A 25,190-nucleotide genomic window follows, 5' to 3' on the forward strand; every position below is an offset into this window, starting at 1 on the left:
TTTCAGAAAGAGTGACTTTATCAATACAGGAATATGTTTTGATTTATTTATCTGTGTATGAATATCCGATATGCCAGATAAGATAACCCCGGCAGTGTTATAGATGACTCTTTGATATCATGTGTTTTAAAGGCCTACGCCGTTTGTTAAAATTTGAAATTTGTAATTGAATTTGAAAATTTTCAAATCCGTTAATACGCAATGAATATAAATTTTAGCATTACAGTTGTGAAGACAGATGTACAAATACATTACAAAACCAAATTTCAGCAAATTCGTATGCATGATAACTACGGCATTAGATAAAACTACATTTCTATTTTCATGGACCACAAGTAATTACTATCGACGTACTCCTTTAAGAGAGTAAAGGGAGTGGAGATATGAAATTCGCATATTTAGGATACTGTAGGGACCACGGAGATAGAACCACGGCAGGATTATAGGCAGGTTCCGCAAACGTTACGAAAGGTACAAACGAAAACTTATCGAAATGTAACTTTTTGGCGACATTTCTAGAAATGTACAAAGCATAAAATATGATTTAGAAGCGTCGCGTAACTGAATTGGCACATGACGTCATGACACCGCATACCTTCGTATTTCGTACTTCGCCAGCGCTGTTCGTAAGGGTACAAAAACCTCTCTATTGAGGGTGAAGAATGGAGATAGTCTCGAAACTAGATTGTCATCGACTACGCGGACATTGGGGCGATTCTCGTCGGTCTAAGTGAAGAGGAAGTTGCAATTCGAAGCAAAATTGTTTGTGACACATTTTTGTTTAATGGGAAGAATATGCGGGTGGTAATATTGTTGATAAAGATCAGAATAACATTATGTTTGTGACATCTATACATGTATATGGGGAGCTAGCTCAGATGGTAGAGCGCTCGCTTAGCATGCGGGAGGTACCGGGATCGATACCCGGGTTCTCCAAATACCTTTTTAAACAAGTCCGTGTTAATTATTTATCTCTTTTAAAGCATGCCATAATCCATAAATTGTCGATGATGCCAATATGATTTTAATGAAGATTAAGTTGAAAGAGATTTTAATACCGAATTTTCCATCAACTATGATTTTATTGAGTCTTGCTAACTACTCTACCGTGTGTAGCTTATCACACTTCCGAGAATGCTAAAAATATAGGATCATATTTCAAGTGAAATATGATCATGGTTTTAAACGACGAACGCTTTGGACTGGTCCCATTTTATTTTGTGGACATTATAGCTACCAAGCTTATCAAAGTGAACGCCCTCATTTCTTGAATACTCTGGTGAAGACCACGCCAAAAACATTGTGCCAGTGTATGATTCCTGACTATAAACTCCAAAACTTTATAAGGTAAAGTAACTACATTTTGTATATCAAACTATGATAACTCTTCCCCGAAATTATATTTTCTGCTAACTGACTGGTCCGTAATATAAGGTAAAAACAAATAAAAGTGATCAAATACACGCCTAGGGCTCTGATCTCTTGAGTATCCGAGGCTCGAAGTAACATCTTTAGTTGTTCCCCATATTTCAGTGTTTGCATACATTATACAGCTACAGAGACGCCTGATTTTTCAATGGGGGCGAAACACAGAAAAACTTGTCAATCTATCTTTCAGCGTCCCCAAACAATGGGGAAACACTCAGAAAGAAAAACACCCAAAAACATTACACCGGTTAGAGAGGATATTTTTACTACCTCACCAGGTGTCACATATTTTTGATGTTCCCAATATTTCAGAGTTTCCATACAATAGACAGTCGCTAGAAAGACCATGACTCTTCAGTATGGGGAAACAGAGAAATACTCGTCAACTTGTCTTTCAGCGTAAGTACTTTAAAAAGGAAACAGTCAACAATCTTACAGCAGGCATGGGTGACGGGCACTTTGAACAATTTGAGAAGTCACCTACGCACACCATCCAGGCCTCTGTCAAAGACGGCGATGTTATCAGGTATTGGGTAAACTGATGTGTATCGCTTTTGTTTTTTGGCAGTTTCTGTTCGTTTATGGTGCCTGGTTTGTTTAACCAACTGGAGTGCAAATGCCTTGGTTGCAGAAAGCAGTATTAACCCTACGCTGCAGGACGCGAGCACAATTTTGCATCACGTCGCAAAAGATTATTCTATGGATCTGGAATACGGTTGAAAATGAGTACATATTTTTCATGTAAGTACACCTTAAAGTTATCTTTTCGGCAGATAATGTATACTGTTAAGCAAAAATTGGGATATAGTGGGGTTTCGCAAATCTTACGTATTACGAATTACGACCATTGAGTTCCAATATAACCCACGTTCCATTTTGTAGACAGTTGTATCCAGTGGTACCCACTTCAAGGAAAGGTACACTTTACGCCAAGTTCAACGTTTGTCAAGAAGCATTCGCGGCGACAATGTAAGCGAATTCGTGACTACTCAGCCAGTTCCTCGCCAGGAATTCAAAGTTAACTGCGTTTAGACAGTTGAACCGATTGGCGAAATAATCTTGCTTTTCAAGGATACCTCCTGGGCGAGAGTAACAAGGCATTAACCAGCTAAAAGAAGAATGATCGTGTCATCACTTCGTAATTCGTGAATTTGCGAAACCTCGCTAATATGTTCTTTTGCTCGAATATATACTCCAAATCGGGGCAGGGGAACATCTTCTCGTTTTCTTGTTTGTTGATTGTAGGTGTCAGACCCGACACATTTCAAGAGATGGGTGTCCGTGAGAGGACCTAAGGACGATGTCCCTTTTCAAACAAATAAAAAGATTTGGTTAGAACTTACTAATATTTTGGAAGGGAGTGGGGTGGCCGTTGCTGCAGTTTGAACAATGAATCAAGAGTAATATTACATCAAATTGCAGAGATTGATGTTCATCATTGTATTTTTTGCTGATCAGTCACGAGATGCGATCGACGTGCCACAAGGGGCTTGATGGTCAACACTGTTGGAAGATCATTTAGTGTTCGATCGCGCTCAGATCGATCTGCTAGTACTATTTTGAGATTGACCAGAGACACACCTAGATTTTATCGAAATATTCCAACATTTAGCTGTTTTAGGCTGTAATTTGTGTGTGGGCAGATTGTAATAGACTTAAGGGAGGGGATTGTTGAAAGAAACATATCATTAGTGCGACGTCAATTAGTAGACGAAAAGAGGCAAGTTATGTTACACCAGGTATACTGTCAAATGGATCACAATAGATTTCATAATATTTCGTATATTCCTTATACATGTACATTTGCATTTCATACATTTCATACATTTCATACATTTCATACATTTCATACATTTCATACATTTCATACATTTCATATAACTGACCCTATTCGTGTTAGTTAATACCAAGGATTGCAAACACTTACCAGTCGTCATACATCAAGGAGGATACCGCGGTGACGTCACGGCTTTTCCAAGATGGCGCTGCATATTGTAAACAAACTCGATCCACGGCCAAGGGAAAATCAAGTCATCAAAAAAGTTAGATTTTTCGCATCAAATCAGAGTTATTAGTACTTTTCTGCTATGAAATAAGTCTTCAGACAATAAGCTATCATTTGAATAATGAAAAGTGCTGTTTTGATGGGGAAAAATAGGGTTTTTAAGCCAAATAGCCGGGCACCGATCTTCCAAAATTAGCGATGGTTTCAAAACAGTCTCCCAGATATGGGGCAATCTCTTCATTATCATAATGGGATTTGGAGTCATGTTTACAGATTTTACAAGTTCGAGACCTGTAATACCTAAAACTCGCATAGATCCCCATAGATCCCCTCTATTTGTCGAGTTAGCGCCCCTGTAAGATCATGCATTTTCGGACACTAGAACGAAATCTTCCTGCGGATATCGCGGTTTCGGTGATGATTTAAGGAGAATTGACTGTTCTTAGAGTTGTATGGGACAGAAATGAGTTCATACTTCATGAATACATGAATATATTATGATATGGGCGGGCTTCTAAGTCAAAACAATAACAAACTCAACTGCATCTCTACTGTAAATTGCGTAGTGCATTGCCTGGTGTATTTCGTAGTGTATTTTAGCGGAGACATTATTTCCGCACTTTGGCCACGCCAAACGTCTTTTTTATTCGTGGAAGTTAATCTGCTCTGTAAATTTTATTTTACACAGGAAGAATCCATACTAGGTATTGCAATATTTCATGTCTATTGGTGTTTTTGTGTACAGGAGCGCACCAGATAGTGAGACGTGGAGATGTGTTCAGTGCTGGTGCTGTCAGTAGACTGAATCTGATTGGCCATAGCGATCACTAATATGGGTCGGGATCACGTGATGTGACGTCACCGCGGTATCCTCCTTGGTCATACATTGTATTTGTATAAACCAATCAGATTTTAGTAACATCGCCTTTGCCAAGTTTGCCATTTAATAATTTACAAAAAGCCAACATAATTCACGAACTCCTGGGTTATGTACCTAATCTGACTTGGTTGCATAGTAGTATTCTTGTTATTGTTGTCAATGCAACCAATACTGGGCCAATAATCAAGGCTCACTATACTTGAGGCCTCCGCGTACTTATCGGCTGGCCCGTGTGGAGCGTTGACTCGAACTCCCCGTGCCGTCTATCACATGATTTATTCATCAGAAGCCTCTTCGCGTTTACATGATGATCACTTTACATTTCCACACCAGCAAAACACTAATCAACAAGAGGCACCAGTTGGATGCATATACGGCACTCGGGACACGTAGAAACCTGGCCAAAAGAGGTTCCTTCAGAATGCTTTAACCAAAAATACATGACGGCGTGATTATTGTCTTCTACTGATATGCTGGTATTTTGCAACTCATCTTGCCACTCTAATTGCTTTTATCGTGAAAAACACTGGCCTAGCTCCACATTCTCTTGTTATGACGCTGATCGATGATGACATTATTAGATATGAAGCTTGTGGGTATAAGCACCAGGGACCGTCACCTTTTCGTCCTGCTGGTGAAGACCTTAACGTGACACTGGTAATTCGAATGGTATCAAGTAAAGAGACACTGCAGGGACCGCTAAACGACTTTAAATACACTTCTCCTTCTCGCGGATAGGATATTGTTTGGGCCGAGTATCAATACAAAAGCGAGTACATTTCACTCAACAAGAGAGCCAGCATGTTCTAACGCCCACTGCCATCCCAAATATCAATACATCACCACGTCAGAATTAGTTATAAGAATTTCTCCTTTTATAATCTGCTGACTGTATTTGCCAAGTCAGTAAACACCGGAACCATCTGAGTGTTGAACAGAAATGACTGTTTTCCATCCCTGATTAATTGTATTGATAAAACTCATTGTTTCAACAAGCGCTTGTTGATCTTGTTGCCTAATATTTTCCTGCCCGTGCCAATTACTTCCTGCAAACATTGCTGATCCAATCATTCCCAACATGATAATGCGAAATTTCTAGTAATTGATGCACGTCCACTCCAGTAAACATTTTATAGTTTAAAAAACGATCGGACATCTTGTCAAAAGGCTAGTATAAGTTACCTGTAGGTAATCTCATTTGACTGGGCTATGAGACCTATCACATTGTTTTCCAGCATCCCAACTAAAGGGGGGGGGGGCATTATCATGGATAATTAAGATGAAGACTTTCAGTCAATGTAAGTACATGTATATAAAATCTTTAGGAACACAGAATAAGGTAAGGTATAATAGGTGCTGGCTGATACATTTAAAGCGGTGAAAGAACTGATGCACAAACGTAAAGTGTTTTTTTAACAGAACGGAGAGCATAGTTGTGAGACACGTGTTCCCACGTGAAAACTTGAGCTCGGGAGTGGTTCGGGGATACTGCAGTAACGAAAAAACAATTCCCAATCATCCCGAAAGAATAGACAAAGTCGTCTTTCCTCTCAGATTACAGCATAGATAAAATAAATTGAAAGGAACAAAAGTACGACTTACCGCTAAATTCCATTCGGGGTACTCCTCTAAATCGACAGACGCTACTCTTTTAACGTATTCCTTGACTGGATGTGTACCGGGCATGCCTTGTCAGGAAGCGACCAAACACGGGCACATACTAAAACGCAGCGTCAAATAGTAAGAAAATGTTCCCTTTTTGTCCTCTGGTACCAGTCACACTCTTAGTGGAAGTCCCATTTCTTGTTTACTTTTTGTTCCGATTCTCGTGTTCTCTCGCTCTCTCCGTGGCTGCTGCCCCTGTAAACAAACTACGCCATTCAGTCATTTATCGATCGAAGGATGCCAGCGACGAGGCAAATGCTGACGACACGCGGCTACATCAATGAAAGGGGGCGAAATCTATTTGGAAGCTAATCCGAATATGAAATAAATATGAAATCTACTAAACTTAGTATTCCGTAGGATACGTTTTCAATCCTAGACTTTGTTAGACTCGATAGCTATGATTCGGTTTTTGCCCCGCAAAAGTAAACCCAACTGCACTTTGCTATCTAGATATGTTATCGATCTTGTTGCCTGCTGGGGCCAGCAGTGGGAGGATCCAATAGGATAATTATGCAATCTATGTACATAGATGTATACATTGGGAGTGGAGTGGGCCGCGGGCCATGATATATATTTCAAAAGGAGTTTCGTCGATGTTCTCCTCTACGATAGCATGTTGTGCTTAAACAGCTGGGAGGTGATGATCAACTTTGTCATGTTGGTACAATGTAGCATGTTGTATGTTATGCGCTAGGCGTGGTGAAACCACCTGTTGCATGTCAAGCGGGAAGGGTGGTATTAAAAACCACCATTCATGTTTCAATACGTCTTATTAGACGTACATCGCGCTTCTCGAACTGACTATTATGGTTTGAGCTGTTGATATTCTATTCACAAATGGAGAGTTCATTAGGACATTACTACGTACATGTTCTATTCGTGTAAAAATGTGAAAATTTCTGCTACTTTTAAAGTAAAATGCGTCAACTGATACATGCCTCCTGGCCGCACAAATATGTATTTTTTCAAGAGAAATCATTAGGTATAAAATAGTCCTTGATAAAGGCACCCCACAACGGGCTTGGTATCGTCGACCCAGTATAATCTCACAGTCGTCTGCTTGTACTTTGTTACATATTCTTTCTAACAGTAGCAACATGATGGATATATTTCAAGTTCTCTCTCTGATATTACTGAAAATATACTAAAAAGACATGTTCGTGATAGAGCGATTATCAGCTATCTCACATTCATCTGCGTCAGCTCATCGAATAGACTATTCCAATAATTCTCTTGTTGGTTGTTATGGCAATGAGTATAGGTACTTCGGCGCAAGTATCTGGTTGCCCCAAATGTCAATCCAATACAAAGTTACTTGATAGCTTGTCATGCGGGGCTGTATTGCGATGGATGCGGGAATCATACCTTGCAGGCATTAGATAACTGTTCCACATATAAATGTATTTTTATAGAGAACACGAAAATCTCTACTGACCTTTATAGCTACATTCTCATGAAATATTTCAGAACAGGTTTTGAAAAGCAGGTTTTAAAAAGCAATTTATAAAGACCCGAGACATTCATGTGCTTCTGTAAAATTTATTCGAGCGTGAGCGAAACACACACACGCTTCAGATCCTCATGATGTTGAATTCGTTGAAAATATTTTGTGTGGTTGCCACTTTGATGGAGGCCCTTCGCCAGCAATAGATTATAGTTGTTTTTAATCAACAGTTACCTTGGCTGGTTCCGACACTTTTTTTGCGGAAATCCATGTTTTAATTACATTGTGCCAGCTTATATACGGCCGGGTGAGGAATCTGTAAGCACTTCTGCCAAGAAATTTGAAGGGAAAATCATCGCTATAACATTGTGGGGCAGTTATGGATTGACTTTTTCTGTACTGTCATGTAGTATTCCGATTTCCGCAAGTGTTGTAAGGTGGTTTTGGACATGTCTAGGAAATTCATCAGTTTTGATGAGATCAATGTTGGACATTGACACCAACAGTAATATATAATTGAATACAGGTAAAAAATGGAGTGCAGCATGATGTCTGAGAATGACCACACCTTAATGCCAGAAAAAATAACCGTTGGAAAGGCAATATGATCCAGCCTCCAGTACTGTTCAATACCATGAGCTATATAAAGAATGTTGACTACTGATTCTTGGTACAATGAGTGCAGCGTCGTAATTGCAGTTTTATTGTGAAACTTTTGTTTTCTGTGGCAATTCCATAAATAAAAAAAGGTCCACGTATTGAAATTAATCGACAGGAAATTTGATTAAAGGTGAAAATCTTATTTCGGGCAACCAGAAACAATTAATTGACAATTAAATATAGACCAATATACAAAATAAATGATTTCATTTCAAAGTACGTTACTATCCGAATTCCTTTGCTAGCGGAAACAACAAATGCCCAGTCTTCACAACTGATTTTGATATGCGACAGTATCATTTGATAATGCCTTGAAAATGGACTATATGTATTGTTGACTAGAATTAGCGGTGAATCAGACTAGCTATGTTATATTGATTTGAAAAAAATTCAATTGTATCAATGAAAATTATACACTTTTAAGCAGACCAGTTTGTTTTGGGACACCCGGTAAATCTAGCGATGGATTCCACTGGAGGTACCCAGTGGGGTGCTGTAGCTTAGAAATCATTCGCTTTTGACCATTATAAGGTGAGCGAGCAATAGGGAACCGTGTAAGAATTGACTTGTTGGGATTTGGGCTACAATTGAAAATAAAGAAAACGTGCAGTGCCTTTCATCGGTGTAAGCTTTCCAACCGCTTCTTTGTAACATTCACAACCGACAGGTTTTGCTTTGAACACTTTGAAGCCCTTTTTCAAGCCTGAACACCAGTGATTTGTACAAAGTATGCTCTGACGCGGTACGCCCATTGGAGTCGACATCACGCAATGCGCCTCCGCAATCCTTTGATTTTCAAACCTTACCCAATAAATCGCTAGATATAAAAATATCGTATTTTTCATTATAAGTACAGACGCTGTGTTGGCATTGTTCAATTTAACGAAAGGTTACACTCCAACTGCGCAGTACTTTGTAGCATTATAGGTCGTTCTGATTGAAAGGGAACCACAAGTTCCCTTTACCTTATTTGCCCCTTACCGCAAAGTTAAAAGATTTCAGGCCTGGACCAATACAACGGTGGCTGGGAAAGAACATCACATGATTTATTTTTTGCCAGGATGCCAGGAATAAGGAGTTAAAACATAAAACTGCTGATACATCAATATCGCCTAAAAGATAACAAATATTGTTTTGTTGCAGAAATAATCTTTACTTTATTGGAAAAGAGAATTTTGACAAAATTTTTCCAGATACCACTCAGTTACTTTCAATTAAATATAGGCCTATAGGCTTCGATTTCTGTATCCCGCAAATGTCGATATCGACTTTGGCAACTTTCCACATGTTCCAGTCAATAACCGGACACGGCGTTATAAACGGCCTACGCTGTCTAGAAAGCATTAAGTAAAAAATACGAAGTAAGTTTTTCAATCGAGATATTGGATATCGCAATTATCACCAATACATTTATATCAACGGTACAGAACTGAACACTTTAAACTACTACGACACCCCGTTTCATGTCTCTGTCCTCGGTACGGGTTTAAAGTGATAAATCGATTGGGTCTGCCTCGAGGGGTTAAAAGTTGTTTTCACGAAATAGTGCTCTTTCGAAGATATGCAACAGGACCTTATTCAAATGTGTATCGACTAAACTACACACATTGATCTCAAGATGTACCCCAATGAGTTTCTTTTGAATACAAGTATGAAATATTTTGACTTCTAAAACGATACTTTCCCTCATTAACATTGATAATGTAGCTGGTTCCCTCGAACGTCATGAAATTTCAAATGGTGGTATCGTCTCTATATATCTCCTATAGATGATGCTACTCGAGAGCATTTCCATTCTGTAATTCATCCCTAATCCCCTTGTTTCAAGAAGTAAGAAGTCAATAAAGAGATGAATAGATGATGAAATAGAAGACAGAATCATTGCCGGGTGTATAACGAGCATCATTCCTAATTAGGAGGCCAGCATTGATTTTATGCTGGCTTGACAATCATCCGTGCAGCAGCCTTACAATCAGTGGACAATGAGGCCGAGATATGATTACAATAGGAATACACTACTTTAAGTACATTGAGGCTTGAGAGTTTTTCAAAAGCACCTCTGTTGTGATCATCATAACTTTGTCCTGTTAGTGGAGATTATGGATATTGAAATATCGGGAAAATATCATGAAATATCGCCATTGAAAAATTGAGGTACATTTTTCGAACTTATCTAGAACTTATCTATTATATTTGATATTTTTTATAATCTCATATAACAGGAAACTGGCCAACGATTTTCGATTTTTTTTTTCACGGAAAAACTAATAATTAATCAAAAAATACAGTTAGTAATCATTTTGAAGAAAGAGATGCAAGATCTAAACTGTTTTACATGTACTTTTTCATGATATTTTTCGATGTGATATTTACATACATGTTTATGATATTTTTACCCGATATTTGGATATATTTTGATATACAACTTTTTTTCTCGCGGAAATATCAGTGGGATATTGGAGAATAACGTACACAAATTCCAACCTCAGGATATGCTCGTCTCTTGAAATATGACAGAAAAACTGCCAGTGGCTACTGGCCTAATATTTTTGAAGACCAAGTGTAGAGGGAACCAACAACCTTTCTCCGAGGCGTGAATTGGTCCCTCGTCTGCTGACTTTTCAATCGGAGAGTAGTACCATGTGTAGAGGGTACCCACAAGCACTCTCCGAGGCCATAATTGGCCCCTTCTTTCCGCAGACTCCACTATCGGAGTGTACAGATCGATACCGAGAAACAAGTTAATCAATCAAGTGCAGACATTTCGCCGAGAATTTTGAAAAATGTCGATGAGCTGATTACAAATTGGCAGAACGAGATTGATCCTCTTCGCGAGCTGACTTTTATGCTTTCATCAAATCGAGCAGACGACAATTCCTCAGAATGCTGGCAGCATGATAAGATGACTAGATTAACAAGATACATTGTCGATGTTTACTTTCATTTTTGTTCACTTAACGCCGTTTGTCCGCGCTCTTAATGGCCCGAGTGAAATTGGCAACACTCTCACTGCGCGGCACCCAATTACTTAATTAGCCAGAAGACGCTGCGAGTGAAAAAGTAGGGCGCATTGTATCGGATGATTTATTTGTTGACGATTGAAGCGATTTCATAGTGGTGTTATTCATCACGATCTTAATCCATCAAGTTCTTTGACAGGAGTGTTGGTGAGATGAAAAGTTACTGTTAAGGCGCGGGATTGATTGCTTGAGGGGACATGTGGCGCGCTAAAGAGTAGATCCGTGTGTCTCTCGTATTACTTTGTAAATGCACGTATCTCATGATTTGTGATGATACGGTTCAGGTATACTTGGCGAAACAAGTTGATCATTCAGAAGCCTTAAACCGTGCAGGATACGCAGAATACAATACATCCTAGCCTCAAAGGAGGACCCTAGCTGCAGGATTTGGTGTACTGTAATGCAGGAAACTGTACAATGTACATCCTTTAGCCGCATGTAGTGACCCTTCTGACAGCTTCTGCATTAGGCTCCAGTGTCTGTTATGCATGGCAGTCAGGGTGGATTCAGATTTTGTGTACTGGGGAGGGGGCTGGGTTGCAGCGAGAGACGAAAGAATGTGGACACCCCACACCGTGTTACTGCTCTCTAGAACTGGCTTCGATATTTTCCATTTTTTTTCTCTACCGAAGGTGTGCCCGAACGACCTTCTGAAAAAGACACTCTCTGCGCCGAAAAAGGAGCCGAGTGTTTGTGCCGGAAGGTGGAGAAACGTACGCAGGCGCCTGCTGGATATGCGCCCTTGCAGTGACAACTGGCAGTGAAATGTTAACCAAAGCGCCCAGACAAGCAAGTGAAAGCGTTCATCGTTTAAAGCGCAAGGGACACCGTTGAAGACAATAAATTGTCTTAATGAAAAGTGCAGTGGGGTATTTGCGTGTTTCATTAGCTTCGATCAACTTGGTTTGTTTATTGAGTAAACTGTCGTCTGATAGCACCGAGAGCGGGCCGATTAGGCGTCGGGCATGTCTGCAGAATACGTCGGAATATCTCTGGCATCATGACAGTTCAGCAGATCGTATCGCAACGAGGTCATCAGAAATGATGGTAGAAAAGCTGCGCACCATTTTGGGACTACGACTCCTAATTCAACTTTGAGGCCGAAACACTGTTTTTGATTCAACTGAATTCATGAAAATGTCTTCAGTATAAAAGTCTCAACTCATAAGAAAAGTGGTGACGGAGACTAACTCTTCGCATTTTAATGCGACTTAGTTTCGAGCTCAGGAATATTCTGATTGTATCAATTTGAAAATGTTTGTCAAGTCAATCAAATATCGAAGATGTAATGAGATTACTGAAATTCAGTCACAAAGTTGATGCCGAAAGAGTTAGAGTCGTAAATGACGTGGCGCAACCTCTCTATTGTCAGGAGACTTTCTCCTTTCAAAAGACAGATTCAGAATCTTGCTACATTTACAATCTTAGCTTGTTTCTCTGACGCAATGCTAATCCACAATATACTGCGCAATATACTGCGCAATGTATTGGTACCTATTGCCATGCACATAAAGAAAAATATTGGTACCTATCGCCATTGACATTTCAAAAGATAGGATATGTTTTGAGGAATATGTTTTGGGGAATATTCCTTTGAGGGTAAATTATTCCTTTTACACCATCCTCGCACATGATGACACACTCCGCGAAACCTCTTGAAATCATTTTCTTTAGTATATTGCGTTTATGATGGAATGACTAATGCAACGTATACCTTACTTTTGCAGTATCTGATGCATTCATTTATTGCATTAGGTTTCAATACGTAATTTGATAATCCGATGAGATGATATCTATAAACTCAGGAGAGTATTACTCGCTGACAAAACGTATGTTTTCGCGATGTTTCAAATTACTGTGAAGTGAGGTCGTGATTTCTTATGAGAAATGTTGTTGTATGAGTCTGCATATATAAATGCATTTAAGATGAATGTATTTTATTTCGGGTTTGAAAACCATCTGTAAAAGCGGCGTGCAGCACTTTCGAAGTTATATAATGATATATGTCTCAAGATTCACGTCAAAGCTGTCCTCTAGTGAAAGAGAGAAAGGACTCGCCCGATATTGTTTATTGACTTGATAATGTCTTACATTTTGTAGGTGATATTCAGCCCTAAACACAATATTTTGAAGAGAAAGGAATATCTTTTCTCAGGTTGCGGATAGACTAAAGTTTTTTTTCCGAACACAAAATAAACATTTCGCCATTTTTATAATAATTCGCAAAATCGGCACTGGCAAAACAAAGACAGGCCGGCGTTTTTTACCATACGCAATATTCGCGGCATTTCTGTCATAGATGTACATCACAAAGTACATTGGTAACATGAGAGTAGTAGATGAGGACTTCACCTTGTCACACTCAGTAATAACCACTCTCTCCCCTCTTACCAAATGGTGACATATGTCTTTCACTCGCAAGACATATTTGTGAAAGTGATACCTCATGCCAGATGGCCAAAATAAAAAATTAATGAGAAAAACTTCCATCCGACAGTTTTTATGATAGTTACATTTCGTGTCGAGGGCTCTATTTCCGGTCACCTCAGTGGCCTGTGTGTGAGGTCAATGAACTTCCTTAATGACGCCTTCGCGCTTAACATGAGAGTCACCTTGTCACATGAACACACACTGTATTCCATGTTAGCCCAGCATTGGAGAGCGTGTGCATTCCTCTGGGGACAGAAAGTCAGGTCGGCAGCTTTATTTGACAAAGCAGGTGTAATGGTTACGGGTAAGCTATGGTCAAAGGGCCACTGCCAGGTCGTTACACGTATACTGTCCGAACGGTTACTCTATCGTACTGCAACACTTCCGAAACTATGAAAGTGCAAACAACCCTAAATAGCGACACTTCACATTCGTGAATAATCCTGTAAATATTTTATGTGCAGGAGTGTTCCAATTCTTTTTCGTGTTTTCCATGCGCACCTATCCCCTACCAGAAGTCCGCGGTCAATACTCGTCTATATTCGTCACCTCATCAATGCAGATTGACTTGTTTAGCTGTAATGGAGGAAGAAATAGAATTCTATCATCCACCAATAATCGGATAAACTCGGTCTCTATAGCTCCAGGATGAACGCGCAAAGTTGTTATCTAGTCTCTTTAATCTCACGGCATCCCGTGAGATGTGGCGTTTTTCTGATTGAATTTGGCGTATGTGTTGGTGTACCTAGAGACACATTGTTAGGTGTCACCCTAGTGGGCCCAGTTGGTGATGAGTGAGTGATGTCCTTTTAACCACTAAGGTTATGGAGCTGAGTGTACTTCAGGTTTTGGTAACATTCACATGGAGTACACAGCATTATGTGCTCAATGAATTGAGGCCAGAATACTTTTCCCACTTCTACAGCTGAATAACAACTTTGAATAAATCTGACTCTTGTACTTTAGCTCTCTTAGCTTGAACTGTATGATCAGCAAGGGCCCTGACTACGGTCATGACACACGCCACCAGAGATTCTTCAGGCAAATTGAATGCTATCACGGTTATCTTTATTCGGTCAGCTTCTGCATACGCCTCTACACCCACCTGAGGGCTGATTCCACGAGTTGTTTTCCCATCGCGGGAAATCTAATCTCAGCCAAAACGAGCATTTTGATAATCATAATTACCCAGCGAGGTTTCTAGACAGTGGAAGTTATGATAACAATGATAATATTCACACTTATGTAAATAGCGCTTATTTTCATGATATAATTATTGAACCTTGCTCAATGCGGTGCGGGGGGGACAACAGCGGTAAAATTCTCTAGTGGAATCTTGCCGCTATTGAGAGTACATGTAACTACCATTCACCGTTACGGATGTTGCTTATTTGAAAAACGTCACGTATTTCATTCCCAACACAAACGTCGCCAATTTTACGATTTGAATAGGTAACAAGTCAAGAGCCATGTTCAATTTGATTAAATCAACTCCGCCGTAATCTAATTGGACTCAAATTATAGACATTTTAATGAAATTATCTTTTAGCACCGTGTTTGCCAAGGGATGTCGAAGACTGGAAATAATCTCCATGAATTTGCATAACATTTTAACTAATCTGAATAAGGTATCTCGCGTGACGGCGTTTAGTGAAAATTACGCTCTGCGAATGATTCCATTGACTGTATCATCCAAGCAAGAGTGACTATCAAGCACCTGGAGGTTAGTTTTTGGGAGATTTGGAAAGATAAAAGGAAGTATCAAAACTTAACATTTCCACATGCAGTAAACATCCAAAAATCCTGCAGTAAACATCTTTGATGTCTTGTGTGCTTACCTGTTTGTTTCTCGTAGACTGCTGATTGAAATTATGAGTTTCAAACGATGTAAATGTAGTGCAATCCAGCAAGTCTAATTCGATGATTCAACGAAAGTAGGATGTTAAGTTTTGAACGTGTGACAACCAAGAGTTACGTAAAGAAGACATGCGGTAAAACGGAAATTTCCCTGAGATTCTGGAAACATGCATTTTGAGCATTCGTAGTCATGGTAGTCGAGGTCATGTATCAAGTAAAGGTCATCTTTGATATTTGAAGTCGTCCTCAATTACACCATGGGGAATAAAACGATTATTGCTTTACGAACAAGGCGAAAAAAGACTGCAGAGCCGAAGGTGCCAACATGATAATGATGCAATAAGATGGCAGGGAGAAAGTTTTATTGCATTATCTCTTGTGACCTCCCCAGGGGATCTGTACGTTTAACATTTTCTAAGAGTACTCTGCGTACGCGGTTCGTGTTTAATCGTGGGCTAGGAAAGAGAAAGACAGCTATACACAATCGCCACCGAGGACATCCTCAGGAAATCCATTGGGTGATATGAATAAAGAGTAGTAAATGCTTTTATCTAAAACTCCATGTACATTTACACTTGGCCTTTCTGTACAAAATTGAAGTAAAAGCATTTGCTAGCCTTTATTCATATCACCCCATGTGTTATGCACTCACGTTAAACGAATTCTCTCAAGAATCCTCTCTTGAAAAAGAATAGGCTCGTGTTTTTGATCACTCGGATTCAAATATCCAGTTGAAACAGGCTCGTGGCACTTTAAAGTTCATTTGAGTAAAAAAATCGGTTCAAACGGGTATATAAAAATTATCGTAAATCAATTCATTCTCTGGCTGGTGCGTCGTTGGGTAAACGCGTGCAGATGTGAACCTTCCAGCATTTCTTGTGTCAACTACAGTGTTTTAGAAAAAAGGAGTTCAATCCATTCACTTTAAGTGTAAGTACGCGTTGAACCTCGATTAAGGGATGAAAAGTAATTTCTTTTCGAAAGTATTAAAGGTAAGACTCGATTATATAAAGCGAGTCCTTGGTAACATTTTCTATAATCGATGGCGCCTTAAATGACATCGTGGGATGTGTCCAGACTGTTTGTGAAGCCGAGATTCGATCCTAATGGAGCTTGGATTGAAGATGAAAAGACACTGAAGTAACACCACATGCAATCTTACGTGATGGCTACATCGTATTATAAGTTTGCTTGACTAATTCATGAGATCATCAATGACTTCTAAAGAAACACTCTGATCTATGATGATGAAAGATTTGTAGCCAGGGGGAAAGATGGCTTGGTAGAAGATATCATAATCGTGCACCCGATTGGAATTACATGCATCGTAGCATTGGTGGTCAAAAGGACAGCATTACTTCATTATCGAATGGTTGCATAATCAATTCACATTGGGTGATGTGCATATAAACTACTCCTTTCACACTATGCGGGGTGACCGAAAAACTACTCCATTGGAAAGACAGGAAGGAAAAAAAGTGGTCAAACTTCACCGGAAAAAAAACGTTTTTCTTTACTTGACTGAAATGACAAACAAAATTCTTTCAGTTGTTTATTAGTCCAAATAAACATAAACCTCTTATTGGTTATCAAATAAACAGCTACTAAAAAACAAAAGTGGCGGACTCGAACTTACGTCAAATACAACCACGATTGGTTTGGATTGTGTTTTTTGTTAAGAAACAACGACAACAACGACAACAACGGTAGCTTTTCAGAATGTCTTCTCTTCCTTCTCAGAATGAAGCGAGGCAATGAGAAGCTCCAATCACCTCATGCCAGCATCCTCTTCGTCACAGCATCTCCGCGAATGTTGTCAGAATCCACTTATAAACAGATGCTGACAACAGTAACCCAATCTTCACCAATAAAACGCGCTGGAAGTCACTCTAATCGTGTCAATTGGCGTTAAATAGACTAAATGAACTGACATTGTGTAAATCTAGGCTAGTTACACGATCTTCGTGATCCCATGTGGTCGGGGAGTCTCACTAGATATCCCGCATAATCCCTCGGGAACCCTAATTCAATCACACCTATAATGCCGCAATCATGAGCGAGAGTCGCGGAGAATCGAGCCTGTTTAGCGCAAAGAGAGCTAGATGAGCACTTGTTATGGGGAAAGTATAGCTTCTTCTTGTAGAGGTTTGCATTCTGAATAAGTGGAGGCTTTCAGAGGAAGAAATGCGTGAAGCGCATTTACAATGTGACGTATTACTCATCAAACATGTGCTCATGAGATCTTCTTCTTTGGCGTTTAATGCTTCTCGATAGCATCAATAAGATCATTTGTGTCATGAATACATTAAGTAAAGTTGTTGCTCTCTCGAGCGTGCAATCACTCGGTCTTCGTAGATGGGGTCTTTTAGGTATTCCTTATCCAGCCAAGTATATGTGGTAGGATCTCCTTCGTCTTAAAATGGTAGGCACGGATCCGGCAAGATGCTCCAATTACTGGAATTTTGACGGTGATCGACTATAGACTGAGCATGCCTGTCTCCATCAAGTTGGACATTCCGACAACCTTGGGAGGCATGCAACTTGGATAAATTGAAAATAGAATGTTTTTATCAAGCTACATATAAGAACATGGTTTGATGATCACGAATACGGCTGGCATAGATTGCAAGGTGGTGTTTTGCTGAATATCGCAGCTTTTCTTGAAACATCCCGGAAGGCCCGAAAAGTTGACCAAAACAGCGAAATACTATAGATTGGAATAGGTTGGCGGGTGTTGAGCACAACAGACGACCTCACTATATGCACTCCATCATCAAGAAATGGCTACCTCTTTTCATACTTCATGAATATTTTAACGGACCGTTTTGGTCTGAGACGTCTATTGCTGTGCGCGATTTTATTGGGTAACCTCCTACGCCGCAACCGGCATTAATCAAACAAAAACACTCGGACTGGGAAATGCTACTCAGTGCAGAATGTTCTGAAGAAGATTAATAGCGCCAAACAACATTTTACTGGCTGTGGGTAAAAAGTTTGTGCTATTTTAGGCATTTCTTTTCTTTACATTGCCAAAATCAAAGAAAGTATAATATTCTAGGATTGAATATGAAAATAGGTGTCCAATCAAGTAATAAGAAGGTCAGTGAGCAAGAGCACTATCACATATCATATCAATCTCACTACCGAGTGAAATGCACATCCAGAACCTATAACATTGCCACTTTGCGCGATAAATGTAAAACAAGATGAAACGTAATTTAAAATTAACATCATTACTAAAAAAGAACTGCTGCGAATAACGAAAAATTAAGGATTCAAGCTATCGAATTTATTCCATTGATCAAAATTGATTAGAACATCTCAATTTCCCAATAATCATTGAGTGCATATGCCTGGTATCTGTAAATCAGTATCGAGGCACGGACATTGAAACCAAGATGATTATTGATCCTCTTAATGGGAAGCTGTATCAAATGATCGCGGAATTTTCGCAATTAAATTGTCCTTGGAGAACATGAAGCTCGTCAATGCCCGTATTTTTCTTCTTCTGATATCTAATGGTTCGGTTAGAAAAAATGTGGCAAGCCTTGTCTTGATTTGAATTGAATGGATTGCTGATATATTTAAGTTCAATTGAATTAGAGCATCCATATTTGATGTAGATATCACAGATTGGTATTTTATGTGAAACACACTATTTAATACGTGCACTAGGCGATGGTCTCTTATACTGGTTGCTGATGAGTCGAATAAAATCTGCGCTTCTGACACCTTCTACTATCGTTCAGTTGCTCTTTGTGTAAGTAAATATAGCGCATACGACCAAAAAGTGCGTACAAAAGGGTAGTTGGTTGAGTTTTGAGAATTGATGTTCGTACGTTCAGTTTTAAATTTGAATAGCTGGGCTTTAGAGAAGCTTTAGATCTGATGTTTTATTCAAGCTGTAAATCATGCAAATAATTTTTATAAGTATGTCTTTAAAGACCATTAATTCAACCCTATCTAAATTTAATTACCTTTTCTCCCCGACCGCCCCGACTCCCTGCCTGGTTTCACAGCCAACCAATTGACTGGCGCGTTAATTAAAAGCGCAGCGTTCTGGCTATTGATCAGAGGCGCCGGTCGATAGCCATGGAGATTGAAAACTAACAACTTCCTCCAGATAACCACTGTTTATTGATCTTAACGAAGAGAAAACACCCAGTGTCGATCTGGTCTTGTACACGACAATCAGACGTTATCTAAGATGACTTCACTCAAGTGTTGGTGCGACGGCAGGATCGGCAAGATGGCCGCGTAATGAGGTGAATCCCGCAGCAATAAAAACAGATCCATTGGTGGTAAAAACAGCAAATTACGATATTCTAGTTATATTAGCCATGAAGCATTAACGGTCGAAATAGGCAAGAGAAAAACCAAAATCAAACAGAATTACCCACATTGACATAAACATTACGGTTCTTCTCCTTTTCCTGGACATGACAAACCAAATATAGGATATCCCAATAATGTTATCAAATATTTGAGAAGGCGTATTAATCAATTTATCAAATATTGGTTGAGGTTTCGCCGAATTTCTTTCTCTCTCTCGATAGTCTTGATGATGAAATCAACCTAAGACGACATTGCGGTGTTAGATATGAAAATACAAGAAGTCCAGACCAGTGATATCAAATCTCTCATTGAATTAGGAAATAAAACATTCGGAAAAGACGTGTACGAGTCAACAACTGTTGGTATCACCTCGCTTCTCCCCTCATCGAAGGCTAGAGCTACTTTTCGTAATAGTCATTCGCTTCTGCAGTAGAAGCTCGTTTCTTAGACTTTTTTTACATCTTGCGTGATCTTAGAAATAACTCCAGTAACATCGTCCCACGCAGCACTGCCTTCCGCAAACAAGCTAGCCTTTGGGAATAGAGTTTGAATCGGGTCCAATCAACCGGGGTCCACAGCGGCATTCAGGCCATCAAAAGAGATATCACTGACGTCAATGTAGCATTCATTACAGGGTTTGTTTACAGTGGGAATGACCTTCTTACCCAACCAAGTTCGGAGTAGTCAGATGGAAGCAGACCGAGTCTTGCGGCGGTTCTGACTAGAATAAGTAATGAATAGTTGCTTCAAATATGTTTTCTTAGTCGTGCAGTTGTTGTTCGACTAGTAGCCAATGTCTGACTTCGTAAATGCATGCAATGGTTGGGATGGTTTGACGTCAGGTGTCAAGGGCAGATGAAGAAAATGTGAACCCACGAAGTCAAAAATCACCCAAAAATTGCCAATAATCAGACCATAATATTTTAAGGCAATGTCAGATTCATAGGTTGGTCTTGCATGACCTAGTAATCTTTAAAGGGGGGGTCGAATTGATGGTAATCGGGTGACGAATTGGCACACTCAGTGCATTGATAAATACAATAGATATTGTCTAAAGGTGAAAAGCTTCGACGTACTGTGAGATAGAGTGGCCCCTATCGGCGAGTTAACTAACCTGACGTTCTTGGCTCTTGCTGATAGTCCCCCTTTAACAAAAGTTAAAATGTATGGCAACGTACTTTCTATGCGGATTTCAACCGCGATGTGTCTGTTGTGTAATGTAAAAATAATTTTCCGTGAAATTGAAAGAACGGCCAATACAAGGGCAAAATTACTTTACTTTTAGAGACATTTCTTGATACAATAGAAGGATGGATCTGTTTCGGAAATACAGCTTTTTTATTGATACGAATTGAAAGTTGCCAAGAGCAAAACCGATGTTGATAAACATTTTAGTTGTATGTTATCGAAATGAAAAAAATATACCATATTCTGCCATGCATCTGTAATTTGTCGAGATTTAAACGGTTCCAGAATATCCTGCTTTGTTACATGAATACGGTTCGGAAAAACGTTATTGCAATGGAAGATTTCCAATAATTTCAGTACACAATATATTTCAGAAAACATCGATTTTCTAATACGTTTATCACTGTAAACACCCAAATTCTCAATAGAACAATCAGAATATTGCATTGTCTAAACAGAAATAGAATTTCTGCGAAAAAATATAGAATTGGAATATATTTGTTATAAGTGATAGAAGTATAGATTAACAGAACATTGGTAGCTGTGGGTATAATGCCATTCCTGTTTATCTTATTGATCCGTTGCGTGGTGAATTTCGATATTTGGTATAGGGTATTGCTCATACCCTGCTCAAGCATATGGCAGGATCCCAGGGATGGGTAAAGCAAATCTGCTGCAAAAATAGCTCTGGAGTTCTTCTAAACCCTTTATCCTCGTATACTTAAGTAACTCTCGTTTGCAGTGACCAGACCTTCGCAATCGGCGTCACTTATATAAATAAGGTCATTTTCGCCGATAAAAAGTTGAACATCAAAATTTGAAATACGTCTGAACTGTACGCCTAATTTCAGTGTTTTTAAAGTCCTATCGGTTAAGTTTTGAATGATTTAAAAAATGATAGGACTTAACTGATAGGACCTCAAAAGGGTTTGTGTTTTATTCCTAGGCAAAAGAGGCAGGGCAGGAGAGGAGTGCTAACGAGTCAATATGGTCTTGTCCATTTTTACAAATCGGGAGTTCGGGACTCATGAGGTCTATTTTTCAGCATGCCATCTCCCTCAGATCAGAGAGTGGTACGAACGGATCTGAATAGTGCAGTTATGCCACCATGATCCACCTAGGTTGACGTCTAAATATCAGTGTTTTTCAGTCTTAATGATATCCTGTCATTTCTAACTGATAACAGGCAGAGATCGATAAGGCAGGCAAGTGGCGTAATTGCCTACGATAGACAGATTATGCCCCAAGAGGATGAAATCATGAATAATATCGACATCCTCTATTGCTCTCATTTAGTTTGACGAGCACGTCTTCGCGGATGTGCTTACGAGGCTATTCGTTTGGATGCTAGTGTTCCGCAAGGCTCTGTGCTGGTGCCTGTCCTATTCAATACATACACCCTACCGCTTGGGAATGTGATGCGCAGGCATGATGTTTATGGATTCGAGATGTTCGCTGATGACAATCAGCTGCTCCCTTTTATTGCAACATAATTTCGAGAAGGACAAACTGGTCTGGCGAACGTGATAATGGTTTTATCCCAGTGTATAGCAGTCTAAAATGTCCCCCTGAAAAAATGTCCGCTCCTGTTGTTTGGTGTCGGATTAGGATATATGGCTATACTGGAGCGTAACACACCTGAAAAATGTAATCAAAATAGTTGATTACAAAACCTTTGAGAAGCAAAACCATACGTTTCCACGTTTAGATTTTTAAGTTGAGAGGCCAAGGTCAGGATTTTTGTTTCATGATCTCCATTATCAGCTATCACGTTTTCATTGGGTGATAGTAAAGGTCATTCGAGCCAGTATACATCTCGATATTAGTGTAAAAGTTCCTCATCATCATAGAGAGCTAGAAAGAGAGAGAGAGAGAGAGCTGCCTGGGGATCCTCAGATCTCACGCCGCAGCTCCTGCCTATAATTGGACGGTTTGCGGAGGAATCACTGGGGTGAAATAATTCACTTTGGTACACGCGATTACACCCTTGTGTCGGGATCAAACATCGAGTCGCCAGGTTACCTCAGCTTTGTCGCTCCTTGTAGTCGAAGAGGACGGTTTTTATGAAAGATTGCCGACATTGTGGCAGTGGGTTGCTGAGAAGTAAGATGCAACATCAGTCAGTCTTAATCAAGGTTTAACCCTCGAACTCATTGAGGTATGGCGGACATTCACCTCCTGACCAGTTTTACGACTCCTTGTAGTCGTAGAGAGGATTTTTTTTCAAACAGAAGTTGCTGATATCGTGAACTTGGTTTGGGAAGAAATGGGGACTTCAGTCAGTCTTTATTAATGTTTAACCCTGAGCTGTAAGAGATTGCATACTTTTTGTACATGTTTTCACTTCGTGTAGAAACACTGGTGGCACATTGTTTTTTTTCAAACAAAATCAGACCAGTATGCCAACACGCAAACGAATCGAGCACCGAACAGTTCACGTGACAAATATAGTACACTGTCGTTCATGAACTGTCCATGGCAGCAAGAATGCTTTACTAACAGCAACTGTATCGATACGCCGCTAATATGCCTTCCTTTAGCTTCTGCATTGAAAAAAACCACGATCACCAATCCGCAACACCCCTCTCAATGTAGTTTTCCCTTTCCTGAACAATAGTGCTGACTTTTTGTGGCACCCCCTGTTGCCCTGTGGAGAACGACCTGCCCGGAGATCAAACTTTCGATAGGAAACAGTTGAACGAAGGAAGACCTCAGGCCACAGCCGGACTCGCGCGTGACATCCAACGAGCTTCGAATTTGATGCTGTCATCAAAGAACAGGAGACATTTCCACTGGTTAGTGGTTAACAAGCTACCGTCTGTTTTTGTTTTGTCACTGAGTAGGCTGATGCTTGAGGCCCTGGATCTATCATGTTCTAACAACCCACGTCTGAAACTTGTAAGTTGAGAAAATATCGGCATCGAGCACCGAATTAGCCGAGTAATGTTACTTGAAAGGAATAAGAACAACTTGAACTCATTTCATACGCAAAGAACATCTGCGCATTTATGTAATGTCTTGACTCTGTGTGAATTTTGAATTTTGTGCCAAAAAACCCAGGCGTGGTGGCATGTGTTTGATTTCAACGGATCCGTTTCCATTCTCAGGCCCTAGATATTTGCTGAAATTGTTGCTCTGAAAAGTTATCAACCCTTACCATTAATCTAAGGATGCCTTAGAGCATTTTATATTCAAGGGTGGTGTTTAATCGAAAGCCAAAATAAAAACCGTGAAAGATTTTTTTTCAAAGAGTTTTGCGAATTGGCATAAAAAACAGGCGCGACTTTGGCACTATGCAGTTATCGTCAAAGTCAAACAGTCTAGTCAACTGAATAACAGTCGAATGGTCGCACCTCATCATACTGTCACAGCAGGACGAGAAAATACCAGGTAATTCATCTCAATTTGCGCACGGAGCGTACGGTAGATATCTGTTAATGCTAACAATTATCAGTTCACTCGAAAGAAACTGTATACCGTATGAGACCGAATTTTCAATATCCGTATTGATAATATACCCGGGTCAAAAGAAAGTACAATGACCGAGAACGGCGTAGGCCTTTAAAGTACTCGATGCTAGGCCAAGTTAAGATGGAATGGATGAAGACCAAAGCATCCCATCTCTCCAGCATCTCAAACTCCAGCCTCCAATGATCAAAGTAACGCAATCAGACGACACGACGCAGATTGGCGCGAATTTGCCTGATTGCATGAAATTGAGTCTGGGTGAGTCACGTGACTGTTCCCGCTGCTCGGATGATGACTAAAGTGTTGCCTAATGAAATACTGCCTGCAAATCATGCAGGCGATTGATCTCGAGAAAGAAGCACCGTGGACAACTTCCAATTCATACAATTATTTGACTTATTGAGTGTTGCAGATTCTATAGGCTGATACAAAATCATTGGTTTGGTACTTCTAGCTGCATCCTGGCCTCGATTCTCCATGCGCCGATACGAACCATCTTCCGGATGGGCCCTGCCTTAGAGCATAGTCGTGCGGTGCAATAGAAGAGTCCTGGTAGTACGAGGTTATAACAGAACATTCTGCATACTTGGATAAGCACACTTTAAAACAAATCTTCTCAATGGGCGGCTTTTCCATCCAAAAAGACGCATTCAACTTTGACTGAGCCAACCCAGACCATCCAATCTCTGTCGATTTGGTATTCGGGCCCATCCCGCTGTCAGGGCACTTCTTGTAGCAATTACTCAATACATGATGGATCAGACACACGTTATGGATGACAATAAGATAGGAAGCACGTGATCCATT

The 25,190-nt window shown here is 39.9% G+C and overlaps 1 protein-coding gene and 1 non-coding gene across 6 annotated transcripts in view; one reads left to right on the forward strand and one right to left on the reverse strand.

Moving 5' to 3' along the window:
• The window catches only part of LOC135487480 (probable vesicular acetylcholine transporter-B), a 119,315-nt gene that overhangs the window by 24,392 nt on the left and 69,733 nt on the right, over positions 1-25,190 (reverse strand). For 4 of the 5 annotated variants that reach the window (XM_064771212.1, XM_064771176.1, XM_064771185.1 and 1 more), the window contains one exon: positions 5,916-6,173. In XM_064771212.1, the coding sequence (XP_064627282.1) occupies positions 5,916-5,999 (84 nt within the window). In that variant the 5' untranslated portion in view covers positions 6,000-6,173. Of the gene's footprint in view, positions 1-5,915; positions 6,174-14,036; positions 14,112-25,190 lie in introns of all 5 variants that reach the window. The other variant, XM_064771192.1, reaches the window with a different exon arrangement.
• On the forward strand, positions 864-936 carry Trnaa-agc (transfer RNA alanine (anticodon AGC)). Its single transcript has one exon. It is a non-coding gene; the product is annotated as a tRNA-Ala (tRNA).

The sequence above is a fragment of the Lineus longissimus genome, chromosome 1 (assembly GCF_910592395.1).
Source record: "Lineus longissimus chromosome 1, tnLinLong1.2, whole genome shotgun sequence".
NCBI classification, from domain to species: Eukaryota; Metazoa; Nemertea; class Pilidiophora; order Heteronemertea; family Lineidae; genus Lineus; species Lineus longissimus.